Below are 24,216 nucleotides of genomic sequence, written 5' to 3'. Positions count from 1 at the left end.
CTTATGAACTAAACAAAATTACATACTCCAAGTAAAATATAAAGTGTATAATATATACGTATAACAATATTATGTATATAATGTGTATATAATTTATTAACAACAGTACAGTCACCAGCACATCACAACTACCCATTTTTTGTCGCAATATCGCTCCTACGACAACTAGATAAGATGCCACAGCGTTTAGCTTAGGCCTAGTTCAGACACTGCAGAATCCGCGCGGTTGCTGGCAGTTCTCGGACAATTTGCATCGAACCGTAACCGCACGGTTACCGCCTCAGAGCCTCGCCAATGAGAACCACCCACAAACCGCGTGGTTACCGCGCGAGTCTGAACAAGGCCAAGGCCTTAGGCGCAGACTACCGACTTTTAGTTGGCCGATAGTCGGGCCCGATTCTAATTTGTATGAAGAATCGGCTGATACCAAATCGATGTAATGTGCGCACTTTCATACATGTCCATACTGATTAACAGCCAGACTAAACGGCCAACTCAAAGTCGGAAATCTGCGCCTAGGTTTAATGTGCTGTCTGTACAAATTTACGTAGATTAAGCAACACTGGACTCTGCCGGGGCGATGTAAAGAGTAGGGTCATTCTTCCTTTCTTCTTCCATGCGAGCTATAATGAGCTGCTCCCGAATCTTCCACGCCATCATGGCTCGTTCGCTTTTCAGCTTGCGGATGCAACGGGCCAGCAGCAACGCAAATGTTATTCCCAGGACCTGGACAAAACAATTGACTTTAGGTAGTTTCATTAATTAATAAGGTACTTTCTTCCTAGTTCTAGAAATGGTTTACAGATAAAACGCTTATCCTCTCACTTTTATCTTCTCACCCGGCTTATTTACAATTTAATTTATTTAATCATCAAGCAGTCATAAAATAGTAAATATACTGGTAGTACCACATGAACATGAATAATACTGGTAGTACCACCCTAACGGCAACTGTCCGAAAGCCGACAGTGCAGATTTCATAAAGTAGTGCGTTTTCCGCGTCCAGACGTTTAAACTGGGAGAGTCTAACGGCACTTAAATCAAATAACTGTTTTTCTTGCCAAACCCACAGTTCTAAGTGTTCCAACCAATGCAAAACTTAACAGCGATCAGCCCACCGCATAACCTGACGCTATAAATTACAACAATGAAATTCCTAGGGAACTTACCAATATAAACATAACTGACAGCCCCAGTACTCCCAAGACGGCAGCATTCTGAGAGATAGCGTTCGCAATAGCTTGCTTGCATCCAGTCGCGCGCAGTCGGTTGCAGATGGCCTGACTGTTGCCCACGCAGCAAGTCCTGGGCACCACCATGCTCAAGATGTCTCCGTCCACCTCGGTAGTTGGCGTACTTGCTTACAGTTCTAACCGCGATCAGCCTACCAGCTAGGGTACTTACCAATATAAACATAACTGACAGCCCCAGTACGCCCAAGACCGCAGCATTCTGAGAGATTAGCGTTCGCGATAGCTTGCTTGCATCCAGTCGCGCGGAGTCGGTTGCAGATGGCCTCACTGTTGCCTGCGTAGCAATTCCTGGGCACCACCATGCTCACGATGTTTCAGTCCACCTCGGTGGTTGGCGTACTTGCCTACAGTTCCAACCGCGATCAGCCTACCAGCTACTTACCAATATAAACATAACTGACAGCCCCAGTACTCCCAAGACGGCAGCATTCTGAGAGATAGCGTTCGCTATAGCTTGCTTGCATCCAGTCGCGAGGATTCTTGCAGATGGCCTCACTGTTGCCTGCGTAGCAATTCCTGGGCACCACCATGCTCACGATGTTTCCGTCCACCTCGGTGGTTTGCGTACTTGCTTACAGTTCCAACCGCGATCAGCCTACCAGCTACTTACCAATATAAACATAACTGACAGCCCCAGTACTCCCAAGACCGCAGCATTCTGAGATATAGCGTTCGCGATAGCTTGCTTGCATCCAGTCGCGCGGAGTCGGTTGCAGATGGCCTGACTGTTGCCCGCTAAGCATGTCCTGGGCACCACCATGCTCACGATGTCTCCGTCCACCTCGGTAGTTGGCGTACTAGCCTACAGTTCCAACCGCGATCAGCCTACCAGCTACTTACCAATATAAACATAACTGACAGCCCCAATACGCCCAAGACCGCAGCATTCTGAGAGATAGCGTTCGGCGTTCGCGATAGCTTGCTTGCATCCAGTCGCGCGGAGTCGGTTGCAGATGGCCTGACTGTTGCCCGCGCAGCAAGTCCTCGGCACCACCATGCTCACGATGTCTCCGTCCACCTCGATAGTTGGCGTACTTGCCTACAGTTCTAACCGCGATCAGCCTACCAGCTACTTACCAATATAAACATAACTGACAGCCCCAGTACTCCCAAGACCGCAGCATTCTGAGATATAGCGTTCGCGATAGCTTGCTTGCATCCAGTCGCGCGGAGTCGGTTGCAGATGGCCTCACTGTTGCCTGCGTAGCAAGTCCTGGGCACCACCATGCTCACGATGTCTCCGTTCACCTCGGTAGTTGGCGTACTAGCCTACAGTTCTAACCGCGATTAGGCTACCAGCTAGGTTACTTACCAATATAAACATAACTGACAGCCCCAGTACGCCCAAGACGGCAGCATTCTGAGAGATAGCGTTTGCGATAGCTTGCTTGCATCCAGTCGCGCGAAGTCGGTTGCAGGTGGCCTGACTGTTGCCCGCGCAGCAAGTCCTCGGCACCACCATGCTCACAATGTCTCCGTCCACCTCGGTGGTCACTACGGAGGTGTTGTGGCTGTCAGTGAACTCCATACCGATGTAGTCGAGGAAGGAATTGCTGCCGCAGCAACCGATCTGTAATTTGAACATAACAGTATTCAATCAATACCCTTTCCAGAAGATAAATTATAGCCTCCTTTTCAAACTTATGAAATCTTATTCGAGTGTAATAGTCCACAGTGGCGCCCGTGAGTTTCAAATGTTTGATACGTACAACGTATCACGCCTATTAGAATCAGATTATCAGGTCTGCTGAACTAGGTAGGTAGTAGGTGATTGTTCTTGGGAAAGTCACAGTGTTCCTGTCCCAGAAAAATACGACACATGAGGAACTCGTCATAATATCTATCTACGATCGAAACAGCCTTGTTGTGGTTTACAAAGAATGAATAAGTAGTTATTTATTGTGGTTAGTATATTATTGTAGTAGTAGTAGTCAAAAACTGTACTTCCTTTTTTTAAACCTTATTTTCTTATTTAATTCATCGTAACTTCAGCGTATTAAAAGTGTACGATGAGTTAACTTACCCCAGCTTGTAAAGCGTCGATTTCAGTCTGAATTTCCCGGTCTACGGGGTACTGTGCAACGGGAATGTCGATGTAGCCCATAAGAGCCGAAGATCCCGTCGTGAACGCCAGGATGACAATCGCCAACTTCACGATGAGAATCTTCAACAGGATCAACGCGTACTGTAAGAAAACACCATTTATTTATTAGAATTTTCTTTACTAACAGTGAATTTCGTTGGAAAGTGGGTGGACGGTTCAAAGACTGAAAAATCGTCTTAATTCCTATCAGCTGATCGTGCCCCACGCTAAAGATGCGATTGCCAAAGTGGGTCTCACGCCTGCGTGTGACGCAGTCACGGGATTATTCCCATCTCTCGTTCCCACCGCTGCAACTCCTATATAGCCAGGATATACAGCTTGACCGCAAATAAAAACCCAACCAGTAAAGGTCAAGTGACGCAGTCAGGCACACCAGTCTGGCTACATACCTATTATTTCTGAACCGTCCCCCAACCCTTTTGATCTTTTATATTCGTTCGTTCGTTTCAGCCGAATGACGTCCACTGATGGACAAAGGCCTCCTCCAAGGTTTTCCACAACGAACGGTCCTGCGCTGCCCGCATCCAGGCTCTTCCCGCGACCTTCACCAGATCGTCGGTCCACCTAGTAGGAGGCCTGCCCACGCTACGTCTTCCAGCCCGTGGTTGCCATATCTTGTGGTATCTTTTATATATTTTCAGCTATTTATGTATTACCCTTGTTTCAAAAGCACATGTCAAAAACTAATTTACTTACGAAGTTGACCATACACGTGCTCAGTTTCAAGCTGCCCATGAATCCAAAGGTCGACACGACCAGCAGAACGAAGCCGATGAAGACGCACATCACCGACGGCGTCATGAACCGCCCGCTCTTGACGCTGTCATAGAAGAACGTGAAGCTGTGGTAGTGCCCGTACACGGAGATGCCGAGGACGATCATCATGATCCCGATCACCTGGAAGGTAAAGTCATTTTAATTAATTGGTTTTTTAACGGATTTTTGGCGCAGAGAAATCTAGTACCACGTAGGAACGACAGCATTAACTTCTTTGACGAGTTTCATCATCACCGCTTGGTTACGTTTATTGCTATAAATAGTTTAACGTTACTTACGTCTCTATTCGATTTCGAATATGTAGGTCCAGTCAGCGACCAGCGTGTAATAATTCGTGACACCCAAAGTAATTAACAAGTTGATAACACAACCTTATTCTAATTGTAACAAAGACGTGTTGCAAACTTTTTGGCTACTTTGCTTGTTACGAACTATTTGACGCTGATTGCACCATCATTCATATCCTTGATACTTGATACGGTGACAATGTAGGTACTAAGAGAAACCATATTGTTGTATCTAAAGCAGGTTGTGGTGACCTGAGAACGTTGAATACCTACGTCTAAAGCCGGGTCCAGACATGATCATTTGACCGATCCTATCACCGTATCCGTATCTGCGTATTGTTCATTGTATCATGATACGTATATCATTACCCGTCCACATATGCGATCATGATACGCGTCGACGATACGGATACGGTGATCGGATCGGGCAAATGATACATATCTGGAACCGCCTTAAACTTTTTAACTGGAATATATAACTACACCCTGTATTTTAATTATGTTTTGTTTTAATTAGGTTTTTATCCTACATTAGAAAGTATGCGTTATTACATTAGATGTTCTTGTTATCACATGATATTATACGCGATCAGTGTGTTATCATTTTGATTGATTTGTCGGCATCCCTGATAATTCGATCTTTATTATTCAGTCGAAAAGAGAGAGTTCCTCTTATTTACCTGTGTAGGTAAACGTGTGTTTATTTGTATCTTATAAATAACACAGGTCAACAAAAAAAATAAAATTGTTTGTTTCCTGTGATTTTTTTTCTGTTTCTATCTCAAATTGACGCATATTTTTTAAATATGGCAACAGTTTTTCTCTAACAGCTTTTGTTTTTAAGTTATAGCTATCTACCTTCAATTAATATTTTTACTTGGATTTTTGATTTAATTAGACAAAAAGAAATATTTTGTTGGTGTTTTCGATATTGCTTCGTTATGAAGATGTTGTGTGCTTAATCCAGATTGCTTCTGCTATGTTTGTGGTAAATATAATATTTGAAAAATGTCGAAAACCTCTATCGGATTTCATGAAAACTGCGTAACATCGACACTTTAAAATAAATATTTGAAATTAATTAATCAAGACCACAAATGGGTTCTGTGTGTTCTGGGAATAGGTAACTTACTTTAGGCCAACAAGGGGGCTACACAAAATTCCCGTTTCATGTGTATCTGGAACAGTCGTAACAAACAAAAGCATTGGTTACAAAATATTGACCAGTGCGGCTTCCCGCACACACAACTTTTTGCTTTTCAGCTAAAGTTGATACAAACTATTTTATAAACATGCCTTTAGTTAGCCAAGACCGTATCGCCGTACTTCCACCACTTTATATTAACCTCGGCATCTTGAAACAGTGTGTGAAGGCGCTTGACAAAAGTAACGAATGTTATAATTTTCTTTCATGTAAGTTTTCAGGATTAAACACAGAAAACTTGAATGTTGGTAATTTTTGATGGGACTCACATTAGGCAACTGGTAAATGATCGTTATTTTAAGAAATCAATGACTGAAGTCCAGTCCTCAGCTTAGAATTCATTTTTTTGGTTATAAGTAATTTCCTAAGCAAAAAGAAATTGTTGAGAGCATGCTATCCAACTTGCAAGAGCTAGGGTGCAACATGGGCATAAAAATACACTTCATGTACTCGCATTAACATCGATTTCCACAAAATGTGGGTGAGTTTAGTGAGGAGCAGGATAAAAGATGTCATTAGAATTTTCGGACAATGGAAGAAGGTTATCAGGGGCGGTGGTGATCATATATGAATGGTAGACCATAGCTGGAGTTTGCAACAAGATCTACTCAAACTTGTCTATTCAAAGAAATCATATACAAGATCATTTGCTAGTGTTCAATAGATATTTTATCAAGACAATGTATAATTTTTCGTATTTTTTGATCAAAATAATAAAACTCTATATTTTTAAAAGTAAAGCTGTTGACGATCTCCCAGTATTTTTTTCATAATCAGGGCCATAGAAATACCCAATAACAGAAAAAAAATTAAAGGAAAAAAAACATGTGTTGACCAGTGTAATCTTAGGCAAGTTAAATTCACACTACTCACAGTGGCTATTTACTTAATCATCATTATCATTAATGTCAATAATACCTGGTGTTAAAGTTCTCTATTAAAGGCTTAAAAACAATAATCATATACTAATGTAATGTGGAAAACACATGCATTATGATAATATTGATTTTCCAAAGGGTATTAATAACATTACAAGGATAATATCTATCAGCCTTATCTTTAGCATAAATATAATAAAGTTTGTACCTATGTACTTGCATGTTATCAACAACGAAATCAGAAGTCACTAGAAGGAGCATTGTTTCGTTTGTGTAGCAATCATTTACTTATTAATTATTGCAGTTCCTCATTTTATTACATTTGGGAAAAAGATTTTCATCTTCAAAACAAAACACAGTTTCATGTAACCTTTTTTTTAAAAACCAGTTTAAACGCTATCGTCAAAGTAGAATAAAACTCTAGAATGTTGGTTTCGGTTTCGATTCCTACGTGGGTCACCATGTTGAATGGTTTCCAATAACTTAGCTAGTAGGACTTTAGCAAAACAAATTCGTGGTTCGAAAAAGCTCTAGTTGATAGAGTCGAGCCCATTATCGTATGACAATGGCCGCCAATTAGCGCACGCGATTCAAAATTCAAAACTCATTCCAGATAAGACAAGAATTGTACAAAGAAGAAAAGCTTTCGTAGATGGAAACATCAAAATTACTTACCACGAACATAGCCGTGATGGTCAACAACAGAAACCTTATAGATTTCATGTTGTACTCCGTCTCAGTCTTGGTGAACATCATGCCTTGCGCGTTCCTCGCAGGCGCAGTCATCTTGTAAACACTAGCTTTCCGGCTGTAGGGCTTGCGTCAACTGCCGTGGGCCTCGACATAGCCGTTATCTCCTGATAATGGGGCTGCAATCTGATAAGAATTGTTTTTCGTCTCGCAATCGAAAATTACATTTACATAGTGTTTCAAATCCGGCTGGTATCAAATTCGATTGTCATATCTATCCATGGCGCAGACTGACCTGATAATATAGCTACAGCTACAGTCCTAGAGTTTTAAAAATCGATTATTTCAATAAGATATAAAACAATAACTAACTCAAAATAATTCATGGAATTGCGCAGGATCTAGTTATCGCTATATTGTTCTTTCTTACACTAACAATTTTTTTGTACATCTTGACTAATCTGGTACATATCGTTACATCTCCGAATTTACCTATTTGACTTGGTTACTTATAGTTAGTTGAAACAATTTCTCAGTTGATCCATAACATAAATACTTATTTCAAATGCAAGTCACACTATATCGAAATAATGATATCATGCTGATTGAATGAAAAAAGAGGTATACATTTAATACTAAAAGTCGAATTTTTGAGTATCTTATCATCAGACCCGGTGATTCACCTGACTCTTATGCAAAAGCACATGGTTCTTGGTTCAGTTAAGTAGGTATAGTTAAGTATGGTGTGCGGCGTGTGGTATGTTGTGGCTCTATGTGTATCAGCAGTCCCCTATTCTTACCTTTTGATAAGTTTCACGCTAACTCAGTCAACCTTTCTTTCACCCTTATCTTTGACTTTATTCTTTTCTTTTCTTTTGTATACTTCGGTATGTTTTTAAACAGAGTTGCTTTTGCTTATTCGCCTTCATCTAAGAAAGTATCTCATACGCATATTATAGTTCTCCACACATCTATCTTTCTTGATGTTCCTGTCTTTCTCTGATCTAAGTAATGTTAGTAAGTATGCTGTTTCTGTTAAGTGTTTTCATGTCTCAAGATGCCAGAGTACAATGGAAAGCACGTTTGTGAGCAAACATTTACCTACTTATTGTGTATTAGCATTTTCCATTTTTCCAAATTATGTACAACATGGAATGCAATAAAGATATTGATGATAATTATTCAAAACGATATTTTTGCGGAAGGACGTTGATTTATTAGCACTTATCTAACACCAATCCTCGTGCAGCGATACGACTATCAGCATGTTACTTATCAAATGTGGTACGTAAAGCATTATTGTTCATGTAAAATGTAGGAGCAACAACCCATCATCTCCCTATTCCATTTCTCCCTTCGGGATACTTACTTATTATAGCCACGATAGGGGAGGGGGTCGGACTGGCCGACTCGAGATCCGAGGAACGCGGGTTCGAATCCCACTGCCGTTCGACTATTATGGTGAGCCCACTCGTGCTTATTTAGCTTAACACGAGGGGCTAACGGGACTATTAGTAATTTGCGTAATACAAATTGCCAATAATCTTTGAAAAATGTTCACGAACGCTGCTCTATCATATTCATAGCTAATCATTAGTGTGTAGACTACCACTGTAGTGTTTATCTATCTATTCTACACTGCTTACTTCTGGACTTTGATTTTAAACCAAAGCTTTTACCTTATTATTATCCAGCCTATGATTCTTAGAAAGCTAGCTAGCCCGATTCGACCAAACTTTTATCCAAGAATAACTCCTGGTATAACTGGCACATTGAGAGTTTCATTATGGGAAATATGTCAAAGCTGACGATTTATTCTGAGATTAATATTTACTCTTGTTTGGTCGAATCCACTCTAAAAAACCTAGCAAGCGTATCAGACTGTACAATGCTAACCAACACTGCTTTTTTGTAGCCTGTGACTTGCGGTTTCGGATTTTATTTATTTATTTACACTTTTGCACATACAACTGTACAGTGGCGAACTTAATGCCAGGTGGCATTATCTGCCAGTCAACCACAACGGATTCCACTGGAAGCAAATCTTAGCTAGAACAGACTTGAATAAAGTGTATGTGCCTACCCTGAAAAGGGCCTACAATCCCTACATACTAAATTAGAATTTCATGATATACGTATTATATTAGTGTCCTCAATGAAAGTGAAATTGTGTCCTTATTCGTACAAATCTGGGCCGCTATTGCTTTTTATTCTGGCAGCTCGAGGTTATCGACTACTTTGTATGTTTTCAAGATTTAGCCTTTATTGATGCAGGTTTATAGAAACTGAGTGTGTTTAATTTATTGATTAAAGTAATCATAATTACTTTAAACTCTACCATTTAGGCACTTCGCAACGAGTTGATGGTTTATACTTATAACTATTTTTAAAATATGTATAGTTTACTCAATTGAAACACATTTAAAGTGTAAATAAAATTTATTCAATAAAATATATTTATTATATTAATACTAGATTCATATAAAACAGTTCATTATTATAATTGACCAGTCATTCGTAGTTTAAACTGTGAAATTTATAATTTTATACATACATATAAGTACCATACACTTATTAAACTTTTGTAACGGTTTAATATTATATTCTAATGTTTTAAATTTATTTTGGTTTTATCTTATGTAGTAAACTGATATGGTTAGAGAAAGTAACACTAAAAAGTATACCTGAAATGCATCCCGAAATGTAATAGGATTGTGAAATAAAATAAAACAACAAAATAGGCATTGTCTTACGAAGCAACTAGCATTTGCAACTATTTAAAATATGAATTTATAACTATGGCATTTATTTAAAATACAACCTAAATAATAATGGAATGTCAAATCTTATTTTTCGCTGAATCATAACGTGAATTCTCTTTTACGCCCCAAAATATTACGAAATGAAATCACACTCAAAACTTGATTCAAATAAAATTAAGCATAATCATGATTATTTCAATTAATTTTGAATGTCCAATTAGGTAAGACTTGAATTTATTCATCATGATCGAGTCTCGATTTTTGTTTCATAATAAGAGCCCATATTACAGAACGACGCACAAAATTCAATTCAGTCTCAAGCATAGATTTAGGCGTTCTACTACGAGGGTCTGAACTCTCAATTGACTTCCGGGCGTCCTTTTGTAATGCGGTCCCTTCACGTATGATTGCTGCTGACATTTAAGCTACGGTCTGTCCCTGGAAGGGTACGTAGACTATTTGTGGGTGCTTCTCGTCGTTAGGGTTCAGTGACGTGTACGCATTGATCACGCGCTCCTGGATCTCCCAGCGCCTGCGCTCGCGGTCGTTCTTCGCTTTGCGGATAGCACTGGCCAGGGAGAAGGAAAAGACGATGCCGATGATCTGAGGAAGAGAGAAATTGAGGGTAAATTACCCTTGGTAATGTGATAAAAGCTTGGTGCTTACACGAAACCCTAAACAAAACGGCACTCGTATTGCAGCAGAGTGTCATAAATCGCCTGATTTAAAGGAACAACGCTACATCAATAAAAAGATCCCTCTAAACAAGGGATCAAGCAAAGAATAAATAATTATTCTGACTTTACACAAGAAAACAACGGAATATCAATCATAGAATAGTAATTAACACAGTAACGAACAACAATGGAAAATACTATCAATGTTTTTAGGAGTACGGAAATACATCATGAGTTGTGGTAATTAATGAATCAGCATCATTTGATCATTCGCTAGTCATTCTGCCCATGAAACGAACTAAATTGAATCTAAAACAATACTAACCTGAATGAATGCAATGGTCAGAGCTCCAGCGCCCAGGAGACCAGCGCTCTGGTAGACCAAGTAGAACACTCTGGGCATGCAGCCGTTGGAGTACATCTTGGTGCACTCTTCCACCTCCATTTCAGCCAGCATTTCGATCCTGGTCTCAGCGCAGCACGAAGACGGTACGGTCAGGTTGCCGTAGGTGATACCGGTGGCCACGCTTGGAGGCTTCACATCGCCCCAATCGAGGTAAGATTCGATACCGCAGCAGTTCATCTGAAACCATCAGATTCAAAGGTATATTTCATCATCATCATCATCATTTCAGCCATAGGAGGTCTGCTGAACATAGGCCTCCCCCAATGCTTTCCATGTTAATCGATTGGTAGCGGCCTGCGTCCAGCGCTTCCCTGCTACCTTTACGATGTCGTCGGTCCACCTTGTAGGTACCGGAAAGGTATATTTACAACCCAATATTGTATGTTAATGACGCAGCACAGCAATCTAAAAATATGTTGCAAATAGATATCCTTTTTGTTATCAGCCACACAATAACCTGATTTCCATTTTGTTTTTTCGCTATTGTCATCTCGAGAATATTTGCTTTGAATTTGTAGATAACATCTTTTACCTATTTCTATCTAGAAGTTCTCCTCCGTTCTCGGTTGACAGTTTTATTTTATACAAATTGCTTATAGTCCCGTTAACCCCTCTTTTCGTAATCTAAATACGCTTGTGCTACGAATGGATAGTCCAGCGGATGACGAGGTTCGAACCCGCGTTCCTCGGATAGAACCTCGAAAAATATGTCGCCTGGCGTTTGACATCATTCACAGGCTTCACAGTAGAAGCATTTACTCCTAAGGAAACTTACCCTAGACTGCATGAAGTCGAAGTACTCCTGCACCATAGGGTCCTTGTAGTAGTCGGGCATGCTCGCGCGCAGGTTCTCGTTCAACATGCCGGAGATCTGGCTGCGCAGGCTGTATGCAGCAATGGCCGCTGCCACCTCCAGCACGAGTACTAGAGTCAGTATCACTGCGAACTGGAGACAAGGTCTTTAATATGGAGATGCAAACATTTTGTAAACTGTCTCATCATCATCAATATTTCAGCCACAGACGTCCACTGCTGAACATAGGATCCCCAAAAGGATTTATTTATTCAACAATTATTATATCTGACATTACAGGTTTTCCCAATGCGATAGAGTTTATTAATTAGTTTGATAATTGAAATTAATACAAGTATTATCGCTATAACATAAAACAATAATAAAACTTTGGTGAATCCAGATTGGCCGGTTGATAGCGGTCTACATCCAGCGCTTTCCTGCTACCTTTTATAAGGTCGTTTGTCCATCTTGTTGGGGGACAGATCAATGATATTCGTTAAATCACTTAAGCTCGTATTAGAAAATGACACCTATGTAGGTAGGTATAGGTACACTCCATAACTGATTTAGGCCTGTGATTGCTCTATACTACAACTTCAATCAATTACAGCCTAAACATAAAATATATGTGACCTAAATCTATGATTGAGTTCTAAGTTTAAGATTATAATTTGATAAACTTACAATGTTGACCAAGCACGTGCTCTCCTTCAGGGCTCCAATGCATCCGAAGAGAGACACGAAGAGCATGATGACCCCGATGGCGATGACGAAGGCGGCTGGCGAGAAGAAGTGGTCTTCAAGCACGAAAGACACATCCTGGTAGATGGCGTAGATCGTCGTGCCCACTGAGATGATCAGCGCTGACGTCAGCTGCGGAATTTGGACAAGTGCTATGTAAGTATTTTAAATAGTAGTTTATATTATAGGGATTGGAAAGGAGAAGAAGAGGTTCTCCAGTACGAAAGACACATCCTGGTAGATGGCGTAGATCGTCGTGCCCACTGAGATGATCAGCGCTGACGTCAGCTGCGGAATTTGGACAAGTGCTATGTAAGTATTTTAAATAGTAGTTTATATTATAGGGATTGGAAAGGAGAAGAAGTGGTCTTCGAGCACGAAAGACACATCCTGGTAGATGGCGTAGATCGTCGTGCCCACAGAGATGATCAGCGCTGACATCAGCTGTGAAATATGGACAAGTGCTATGTAAGTGTTTAAAGTAGAGTAGTTTACATATTATTGGGATTGAAATGGAAAAGAACTGGTCTTCAAGCACGAACGACACATCCTGGTAGATGGCGTAGATCGTCGTGCCCACGGAGATGATCAGCGCTGACGTCAGCTGCGGAATATGGACAAGTGCTATGTAAGTAAATAGTAGTTTACATATTATTGGGATTGAAAAGGAGAAGAAATGGTCCTCCAGTACGAAAGACACATCCTGGTAGATGGCGTAGATCGTCGTGCCCACTGAGATGATCAGCGCTGACGTCAGCTGCGAGTAGGTAGGTATGTATTGGGCATTCTAATTCACTTTTTTCTTCACCATTCGCTCTCTTCGATCGCTCATTCGAAAAAAGTGAATTAGTCATGCCCAATACATACCAAACGATTTATTGTAATAATCAGAAAACTCACCAGTAATCAGCTATGCTTCAGTATCCACAACACAACACAAAATATTCACAAAACTGCACTTCACTGTTTAGATCACGCTCGATGGGAACCGCTTAGCCTGTTTATTGCTGAAGGTTTATTCTAGCGCGATTCGTCGTACTTTTATTTCATACTTCGTTCGGACAAGCACATGTCGTTCTTCTCACTTTTGCCAGAAAATGTCGGCACCCTGAACCGGAACCTTTCGCTATGGAGTGGCTCGTTCAGGCCCGATTGGTCGTATCAACATAATCTGAACTTAGTTTCAAATACTAAACACATTGTGCTATGCGTCCTACTTGTTTCGAAATAATTAGTACCTAGAAAAGAAACCTCGCAAGACAGTGCGAAACCCATGGCGATCACTATAACACTGGTGCAACACAAATGAACGATAGAATTGATTCATTTTTGATTTGTCAGCACTTGGTTCCCTGGTATTAGCGTCAGCCCGACGGATACTGCAACATGATATTATAGGTAGCTGTTGCTTGTATGAAATAATGCTACTAATATTATAAATGCGAATGTTTGTGTGGATGTGTGGATGGTTTTACTCTTTCACACAAAAACTTCTAAACGGATTTTGAGGAAACTTTACAGTAGGTATTATTGTTTATAGGTACATCAGAATAACATTATAAGCTATAATTTATAAAGATCTGTGACAAGTTAAATTTCACACGGGTGAAGCCGTGGGAAAATGCTATAAATAATGAATAATTATGAAATGTTACTTTAGAAAAGGTTCTGTAGAATATTACACAAATAAAATAAGGCATTTTGATAAACGCTGTTGTTAGATATTCCACAGGCACATGTTGTTTTCCTCTTTAGAACTAAACAAATTTCATATTATGACAATTTAATTTTTATTTAAAATAATTTGATTTCATTAGTTTTATAACCCTCTGGTGTGTGAGCACTAGTTGTAGGTGATATTAAAACATTAAAAGTATTTATGTTGAGTTATATTCTTTATGTAGTCATTAAAATGTAAACAACAAAATCTAAACAAACTTATTACAAGATATCAATTGTAAATGGAATTATAATGACTGACGGGCGGGATACTGTTTGAATTTTATGTGTTCAACAAGGAACCCTAATACTCTAATTATGAAATAATGTCAATTCACGTATATGTTTAACTAACAACACAGTTTTGAACTTAAAGTACAGTCACCTGCAACGACATGTGTAAAATTTTTACGTTTACATTAAAAACATAACCTGACCTAATACTAACGCAAATGTTCTTCAAAAGTTTAAGAAAGCAAGTTATAAAGCAACTAAAACAGAAACCGTAATCTCCACGTTACTACAGTTTGCAATCAAAAATAGGTTAACGATCAAAAGTTAGGTGTTAATATTAGCTTAAGTGTTATTTGTTTGCAAGATTGTCAAATACAATTGACATTCAAAGACGAGATACCTACCTACATTTTTTATGTATTAAGTAACTCTTAAATGTTGTTATTAATAAAATATTAACGCTAACTGTACCTAAACTAACCTTTGATCACACATGCTTACCTTTGCTGTAAATTGAAACTTTTGTTTTTCGTTAAAATATTGGTAAAATTTTATATTTGCTGATCATAAGGAACATTTTTAGGCAGTGCTTGTAAACCTTTTTCGCAATGTTAATTTTCACAGTTTTGCATTGAAGTTTATCTAAAAGTTTTTAACTTTTACGACAAAAATGTTTACGATTTCTTTGTCTGAATTTGCAAAATTTTGGTATAAATCGAGACCCCGAGTTCATTAAAAAGAATTAAATCAGTGTTATTATACCGTGTTCATCAAGAACCTGCAAAGTATTGTGATTGTGCTTCAACGAGAGGATTCCCTGCAAAAATCATGTTCGTAAGTTTTTTACTGATTCACTTTGATTGTGTTTATTGTGTGAGTGCTAATTTAGTGTGTTATGTTTATTAAATCATCTTTAGGTCGGACATTGAGTATTACAACAAGATTGAAGCCAAGCCTCGAGCTGCCCGCAAGCGGGAGGACTTGGAGGACGACGAGCGCCCCATTCAGCGACCTCGGAAGGCGAGCAAGGCGGTGTTTTACGATTCTGAGGACGAGCATGCTAGCAAACGGTGAGTTTAAGTAATTTTAGGCTTGACTGTCGTATAACTTGAGTTCGCGTATTATCACCAATGATTACTGTATGTTTATTTAAAATTACTTTGTGATTAAACAGATATTTTTGTTATAATTTCAGTACAAAGACACTAAAGAAGCCCCCACCGTCTAAGCGCAAGTCTGCTGCAGGCCTTGAAAAAGATCTCTTCGATTCGGAAGACGAACAAGTTCATAAGCGGTAAGTTATTATGCAATACTTAACAGAGTTACACATATTGGTTCTGGTAGTTAAGTTTATTAGAAATCTCTTATGGATGATAATTTTGCTCCCATCTTTAAATTCATCTTCTTTTGTTTGATAGTAAAGATATTATAATAAACGTCATATTAATTAATTTATAAGATGTTAGTTGTACCTATCATTTATTTATCGATGATTGATCTTTTCAGAGTCGGCAAAGAGACGAAGAGACCTGCAGCGTTGAAGCGCAAACGAGCTCGGGCTGACGGTTGGGAGCTGGAGCTGGACGACGAGGAAGACGTCGAGGCCAGCAGAGCGCGCGCCGCGCCCGGCCGCCTGCAGTCCGTGCTCACGCGCCGCGTGGCGGACGGCAACCTGCGCAGCACCGCCAACCTGCCCGGCGACCTGTTCGTGGAGCTGCGGCTCTACAACGCCAAGGACATCCGCTCGGTGGCGCCCAAGGATCGCTGGGAGAAATCGGTCTTGGCGCTCAAGTACCAGACGGATTCTGACGCTGAGGAAGTGAATCTCTTGCGCCAGTTTATTAAGAGAGCGCGCGCAGAATTCGTTGAGGAAGGTACATTTTTCCCCAATAGGAAGTAGGTAGATTTAGGTACGAGTAGTTTTAGTTTTTATTATAATTTGTATCTTAGTTGTAAGTTATTGAAATAATAAATACTTGATTATACTTTATAACGTACTGAGTGCTCAATCTATTTGATTTTATTTATAACAACCCTTTCCTTAAGTAACTTTTGTATTTGTAACATAAAATTAAATATTAAAAATGTCGAACAGATCTATATACTGTTCGGTTTGTGATATTTCCGTCAAAAGTAAAGCTTTCTCAGCTCATCTTAGAAGTACGATTCATAAAAATAACTCAGCCGTTGAAGTATGTGATGGTATAGAAAAAGTAGCCAGTGCTTTCCGTAGTCGAATCGCATCGTACCGATTGCGCTACGGCGCGGACGAGCCCGAGCGCGCCGCGCAGCCGCCGGCCGAGTTCCTGCGCGGGCTGCGCGCGCGCGTCCTGCAGCTGCTCCGCGCGCGCCAGTTAACTTTCGACACCATTAAGGTGAACTTTGAATTGTTTGCTGAATTCCACTTGAGAACCAATGATTCGGACAAGACTGAAATAAAGTCTTTCGCTACGGAAAACATTATCATTCACAGGAATTTTAATTTTCAAGACATTTTTTCTGAAATAGTTGACATCATTTCAACTAAAATTGACGAATTTGAAGAACGGGACAGCGGCTGGTTATTTTTACGTAATTGTCACTTGGAAGTTAATATCAATAAGTATAATCCTCTTCGAGCATCTAAATTTATTGACTTGCCAAAAGCTATAAAGCTTAAACGTGCGTGCATTAACATTCAAAATAGAGACGACTTTTGTTTCTTGTGGAGCGTCATAGCTGCGTTGTTCCCAGCTAAAAACAATGCGCATCGAACTTCTTCTTATCCTCATTTTAAAAACGTAGTGAATGTAAATAATATGTCGTTTCCCGTGAGGTTTTCCGATATAAAAACGTTTGAAAAAAATAATCCTAGTATAAGCGTTAATGTTTATGGGCTCAAAAATAAAACAAATATTGTTGGTCCGTTATATCGAACCCAGAATAAAAAAAGAAACCATATAAACTTATTGTACATAGAAAGAGGAAATTGTTCTCATTATTGTTTAATAAAAAATCTTACTCGTTTAATGAGATCGCAAATAACTAAGCATCACGGCAAAATATATTTTTGTGACGATTGTATGATATTTTTTGAGAATGAACATAAATTAAATTCTCATGTGTGTGGTGGTGTCACCACTATTTTGCCGAAGCGTGGTACACTTATTGAATTTAAGAATTTTGAAAAAATGCAGGATATGCCGTTTGTAATATACGCGGATTTCGAATCCCTTTTGCAAACCAGTCCGGATGGTCCGAGTTCAAATTGTACCGAAACGTTTCAAAAACACATACCAGCTGCTTTTGCTTATTACGTTGTCTGCTCTTATAATAGTTTATTAAACCGTTACGTATCTTACCGCGGTGAAGATTGTGTTGAAGTTTTTATAAAAAATATTAAGAGAGATGTATCAAGAATATTACAACTTTACAAAAATCCAATCCCCATGAAAAAATTAACAAATTACGAAGTGGAAATGTTTCAAAAAACAAAATATTGTTATTTGTGCAATCAATTATTATTTGACGATAGAGTTAAAGACCACTGTCACCTGACAGGCAAGTATCGCGGTGCGGCACATTCTTACTGTAATCTTAATTTTCGTTTACCGCAATTCGTACCTGTATTTTTTCATAACTTGTCGGGCTACGATAGCCATTTATTTATTTGTCAATTGGGACAAACATCAGGACCCATCAAGGTTATAGCTAAAAATAAAGAAAATTACATATCATTTACTAAGTTTTTTACGACAGATGACAATAAACATATGGCGGTTCGTTTTGTAGACTCCTTTAAATTTTTGGGCACAAGCCTTGAAAAATTAGTTTCAAATTTAAATACAGAAGATTTTGCACATTTACTTAAATTATTTCCTGAACATGAGAAGTTCGAGTTGTTAAGACGGAAAGGTGTGTACCCATATGAATATATGTCCACCTGGGAGTCATACAATGAAAAGGAACTGCCTCCTCGACAGTGCTTCTATACAAGTTTAAGTGATTCTACTGTTTCAGAGTCTGATTATAAACATGCTAATGATGTCTGGAAAGAATTTAATTTAAAAAATCTGGGCGAATACACAGATTTATATTTGAAATCAGATGTATTGTTACTAGCAGATGTGTTTGAAAAGTTTCGCCACACGTGTAAGACAAATTACAATTTAGACCCTTCGTTCTATCTTACAGCCCCAAGTTTGAGTTTTGACGCTATGCTTCTTAAAACGAACGTTAAACTTGAATTGATCGAGGACTTGGAAATAATTCGATTAATTCAGAAAGGTATTCGCGGAGGAGTATGTCTCTGTTCTACGAGATATGCAAAAGCAAATAACAAATATTTATCAGATTACGAACCGACTTCTCCGGATAACTATTTATTTTACATAGATTGTAATAATTTGTACGGATATGCAATGTGTTCGTATTTACCACATTCGGAATTTAGACTATTAAATAGTTCAGAATTTGATCGTCGTGAAATCCTTGAGACACCCGATGATTCTGAGGAAGGCTATATTTTGGAAGTAGATTTAGAATACCCAGAAAATTTACACGATTTACATAACGAATTACCCTTTTGCCCTCAAAAATTTTGTCCACCCGGTTCAAAAGCTCCGAAACTAATACCAAACTTATACGATAAATTCAACTACGTTATCCATTATGTACATTTAAAAACGTGTTTAACTCATGGTTTAAAGCTAAAAAAAATTCATAAAGTAATAAAATTTAAACAGAGCCCTTATTTAAAACAATACATTGATTTAAATACAGAATTACGACAAAAAGCTAAATCTACTTTCGAACAGGATTTCTTTAAGTTGCTAAATAACAGTATTTTCGGTAAAACTTTAGAAGATACGGAAAAAAGACTCGATGTAAAGTTAGTCAATAAGTGGGTTGATACTAAAAATAAAACAAAAAAACAATTCACTGCAGAACAATTAATAGCGAGACCAAATTATCATAGTTCTACTATTTTTTCTGAAAATTTTGTTGCTGTTCAATTGAAACCAGAGTCCGTTATATTGAACAAACCTATTTATATAGGGTTTACGGTGTTAGAAATTTCAAAAAGCCACATGTACCAATTTCATTATTCTGTTATGAAACCGTTTTATGGCAGCAATTTGAAACTTTGTTATACGGACACAGATAGTTTCCTTTACTCTGTGAAGACTACTGACGTATATAAAGACCTTAAAAATAATTTTCAAACCTATTTTGATACAAGCAACTATGAAAAAAATAATTCTTACGGTATAATATGTCAAAACAAAAAGGTTCCTGGCTTGTTTAAAGACGAACTAGGCGGACAACTTATTACGGAATTTGTTGGTCTGAGATCTAAATTATATTGTATCAAAACGAAAACTAAAGAAATAAAGAAGGCAAAAGGCATTAAAAATCCCGTGGTAAAGCAGTTGTTTTTCAAAGACTACAATCAAGCTTTGTTGGATAAAAAAATAATTCGCAAGAAAAATATAATTTTTAGATCTATCAAACATCAAATATTTACTCAATCTGTTAATAAAGTGGTTTTGTCATCTAATGACGATAAACGTATCATATTAAGGAATAATATAGATACATTGGCTTGGGGCCATAAATCCAGATTATTTTAGGTAATTACAATAAGTTTCTTAGATTCATATGAATAGATTGAGCATGCAATACAATATTTAGATTAAGTTTATTTTATATTTTAATTATGTAAATGTTTTAATTAGATTGCAAGCGCTTAGTTTAAGGCTAGGCTAACACAATTGTAAATTACCTATAAAATAAAATAACTAGATTAAAATACGTTTGTTGTTTTATTTAATACTTTTTATGTAATGTAACTTTAAAATATTGCTAAACTCAACCTAGGAATCGAACCCTGAACTGCTAGTTAACGAAACATTTAGATTATAATATTTTACAAATACATACCTGTAAAAAAATCGCAATCATGCAAATAGTTAACAAACGGGGTCATATTGCCGTGCAAGTTCCAGCATGTTTGCAGCGCGATAGGGTTGTCAGATATAAATTTTAGAATGTTGGTTCTAATAATTACTTACAACGCTTTGACGTTATTAATACATTTTTTTTTCTGTTCAGTTCAAAGGTTACCTGGCAGAGAATGCCCGATGTATGCCTTATGTACCAACTTTGTGATATTAAAATATAAATAAATAAATAAATTTAGTTACAACTATTAATGTTTATATCCTAACCAATATAAAAACGAGTAAATCTTTCGTTACTTTCTCAGTACCTGTTTATTATTGAATGTGTTATGGAAAAGATTGACAACCCTAGTAGCTGGACTTGAAAAATGTTAAGTTTGCAAGAAATTAGAATCCGATCAGATTATTATATTTTTTTGTCATTCATTTACTTTTCGAGCTCGGTTGAAGCGGTGTGCAATTGCATCACAAAATTGTAAGTATAATTTGATTCAAATTAAAAGGTTATTAAAAAAAATATCTATTTCCTAATAATGTGTGTAACGTATTTTATAATTATGTTATTTTATTGTTACAGAAAATGTCCGACTGCGAAATTGTGTTCAACCAGTACGCACAAGACCCATTTGGAGCTGCTAGTGCGTTCAGGCCAGTTTGCCCTGAGCTGTACCAGCCGAGCCCCGCCGTGCCCGTGCCCGTGCCGCGGGAGCGGCAGCCCCGGCGCAGGAGCCACCGCTGCAAGAAGTCTCGGCTGCGCAGAGCTTCGTACGTGATCAACAACGAGCATCAGAGGGGGACTCGTCTCATCAAGATAAAAGTGATCGATATAAGTGGAGAATTACCCGATACATCGAACATTGAATGCGATGAAGAAAATGTAGTGTTAAGTGCACAATATGTTGTAAAAGACGATTTGGACGACATAATGGACGATACGGAAACGGTAATAAAAAAAATATGTAAGAAAATAAGTGACAATAATAATTATTAATGTATTGAAATATTATTAGTGTATGTTATTATAGCGTTATATTATGTTAAAATAAAATAAATGTTTATTTCATAATTAATGTGTTTCTTTATAATGTCTAATCTTTTAATTCCATAGGTAGGTTAGTAATAATTTTGATAGGTACACATTACACATAAAATAAAAAAACAAAAGTTTTTTACACCATGTTTTTATTCAAAATGTAAATTATTGTCTACACACCATTTTTTAATACACAGAACATTTTTTAAAGCGCAGCATTTAATATTTCTATGACTTAAACAATTTTTAAAACTATCTTTAGAATAAAGTTCATGAAGGCATTTTAAATTAGGAATATTTTGATTGCTAATGTCTAGTACATTTTCATGCTCACTCAATTCTTTGACCCACTTAATTTTTTCCTCGCCCTTTACAAGAATTTTCTTATTTTTCAAATGAGGTTTTATAATTCTGTGGAATTCTCTATAGTCAATGATGCCTTCGCTCCAACGATGTCCTCTATTCTTTTCTATCCACCTCACATGTCGCTTCTCTTCATCAGTTAGCGCAAAAAAAGGATATGGTGGTTTTATTAAAAATATTTCTGTATGTTGTTGAGTAGCTAAAGCTAATTCTTTGATTATAAATTTATTATGTTTATTTTTAAATCCTTGCAAATCCAAGAATATTGTGTTACAGTTCATGATATTTTTTTGACAATATTACTCAAAGGCTTATACTCAAATATGCAATCGTTTAATAGTAAACAGTAAGCAGCCGTTTGGTCAGGAATTTCTTGATCTGACTCTATTTCAACTCTTACATCAATGGAACCTTTTAATGTTTCGTGTTGACGTGAGCAGTCAATCACAAATAAAGGAGCTACGTCTCTGAATTCCTTCAAACTCATCAACGGCTCTGGTCGACGTCCGTGATAAGACTGTTGAAATCTTGCGTACTGTTCGTATAATAAAGTAATCTTATCTTCTGAGAAACTAACATTTAGCCCTTCATATGGATAATATGATGAGTTTAAAAAAACTCTTATGTCACGCACATGACAATGATCAAACTCGGCCATTGACAAATCACTCCTATGTTTTCTATTTGTTTGTAGAGCTATAATAACATATCGCGGTTTTTCCAATTGAGATGATGTTTTGATGGACCACGTATGTTTACGTGTTTTTGGCAATAAAGGATATTCGTATAAGTCCCAATTGCGGAATGCTAAAGTGATAGCTCGATCTTTTTCCAAATGTTTTAATAGATTGATTCTTTCACGGTCTGATACTTTAATATGAGGAACCCGCCAAACAATTTTATTAATTAATATATCTTCTACAACTTCACCCGAGTTTAACTTCAAAGCGTTGAGATTTGTATTGCTTCGCAACAGCACTAGCTCATGTTTACAGTTCATTATGATTTTTTCATAATCTTCAGCAAAACCCAACATTTTGTTCAAAGGTATAGACGCAGAGAATGTACCATCGCCAACATTAGTTGTGCCTGTAGTTGACCATCCCCAAGCTCTCGCGCTTTTGGATTCATTTTCATTCAAGGATAGATATGACTTCATGGTTGTTGTAATACCTGCATTTTTAACTTTATCTATTTCTATTCCATTAAGTTCATATCGGATATCTTGAAATAGAAATAATATCGGATTATTTACAAAATGCACACTGGATACTTTTTCTTTTTTGCTGTTGTAAACGTTCACTTTGCCTTCGATATATAAAGTGCTGAGTGACGGTAACACATACAAGTCTTGTTGATTTATAGGTATTCTTATTTCATCATTCTTGTTGAAACTTGTTACATACGGTTTGTATGAGTGATATTCAAAACTTTCAATGCTGTTATCGTACGACGTTTGTTGAGATATATTTAAAATATTCATTTTAACAAACCTATTAACTTTAAAAATTCCTTATTGCTTTTAGTTAGCCTTTTTTTCAGCTGCACCGGTGTTCTTTTACGGGAAGTTCTTTTAGGACTGACTTGAATGCATGAGGTTGTTGGGTATTTATTGAAATTTATCATTTTGGTCTAAAATGTAAATACAACTGCACTTCTTCACCGCGTAAATTAATTTGGTTATTTTCTCCGTCCAGTAAACGTATATTAATCGCAGTAATGGAACTTTGATTAACTGGAAAATATATTAAATTCTTAGGTATTTCAATAATCCGATAACCAGGTGGTACGTTAGGAACAAATTCATAAATAATATGACTTGCTTTTCCATTCACAAAAGATCCACTAATCACATCACATTCGATGCGCACGATGGTTGTAGGTAGAATACTGACAGGGTACTGAGATTCAGTGCTTATATGTGCTTTTATTTTTTCCTTGCCGAATCCCAAAACTGTACCAAGTGAATTATTTTTGTTGAAATGAACTTCTTTAGAACAAAAAATGGTTGTCTTTAAAGTGTTATTATTACAAGTCAATTTTAAGACAGCGTTTTTAATATGACCTCTTAAATAATCACAAATATCTTGAAGTTCATATGATCCTTCTGGTATTTCGATAACTTCACTCTCATCATAATAAAACTTATTATTTCTTTCATCGATATTAGGTATCGAATTAAAAGTAGAAAAATACAAAAGTCCACATTCATAATCTCCGCGTAATTCTAAGGGTGGTGAGTAATCTGTTATTAAAGACGCTCCTCTCCCAGTGATAGACACAGTGAAAGACATGTTTATACTGACAATTTTATTTACTTTATTACATATTTAAATGATTTTTCCAATAA

The 24,216-nt window shown here is 37.5% G+C and overlaps 3 protein-coding genes across 3 annotated transcripts; 1 reads left to right on the top strand and 2 right to left on the bottom strand.

The window, feature by feature from the left end:
* Window positions 1-32: 32 nt before the first annotated feature.
* On the bottom strand, window positions 33-7,357 carry LOC135071670 (CD63 antigen-like). Its single transcript, XM_063965437.1, has 5 exons — window positions 7,179-7,357; window positions 4,054-4,254; window positions 3,277-3,438; window positions 2,566-2,823; window positions 33-726 (listed from the first exon to the last, which is right to left on the bottom strand). Exons 1-5 carry the CDS (start codon window positions 7,287-7,289, stop codon window positions 553-555), a joined length of 906 nt encoding a protein of 301 aa, XP_063821507.1. The 5' UTR covers window positions 7,290-7,357; the 3' UTR covers window positions 33-552.
* A 2,256-nt stretch (window positions 7,358-9,613) lies between these two features.
* Window positions 9,614-13,124, bottom strand: LOC135072077 (CD63 antigen-like). Its single transcript, XM_063966024.1, has 5 exons — window positions 13,118-13,124; window positions 12,519-12,727; window positions 11,814-11,984; window positions 10,958-11,215; window positions 9,614-10,558 (listed from the first exon to the last, which is right to left on the bottom strand). The coding sequence occupies exons 1-5, from the start codon at window positions 13,122-13,124 to the stop codon at window positions 10,376-10,378; spliced, it is 828 nt and encodes a 275-aa protein (XP_063822094.1). The 3' UTR covers window positions 9,614-10,375.
* A 1,352-nt stretch (window positions 13,125-14,476) lies between these two features.
* On the top strand, window positions 14,477-16,786 carry LOC135072208 (uncharacterized). The gene is made up of 4 exons (XM_063966158.1): window positions 14,477-15,358; window positions 15,446-15,598; window positions 15,724-15,822; window positions 16,035-16,786. Coding segments are annotated over exons 1-4 (648 nt in total). The 5' UTR covers window positions 14,477-15,356; the 3' UTR covers window positions 16,429-16,786.
* Window positions 16,787-24,216: the final 7,430 nt, after the last annotated feature.

The sequence above is a fragment of the Ostrinia nubilalis genome, chromosome 5, assembly GCF_963855985.1.
Source record: "Ostrinia nubilalis chromosome 5, ilOstNubi1.1, whole genome shotgun sequence".
Lineage (NCBI taxonomy): Eukaryota > Metazoa > Arthropoda > Insecta > Lepidoptera > Crambidae > Ostrinia > Ostrinia nubilalis.
Note: the sequence above shows the minus strand (reverse complement) of the source record. Positions and strands in the feature narration are given on the sequence as shown.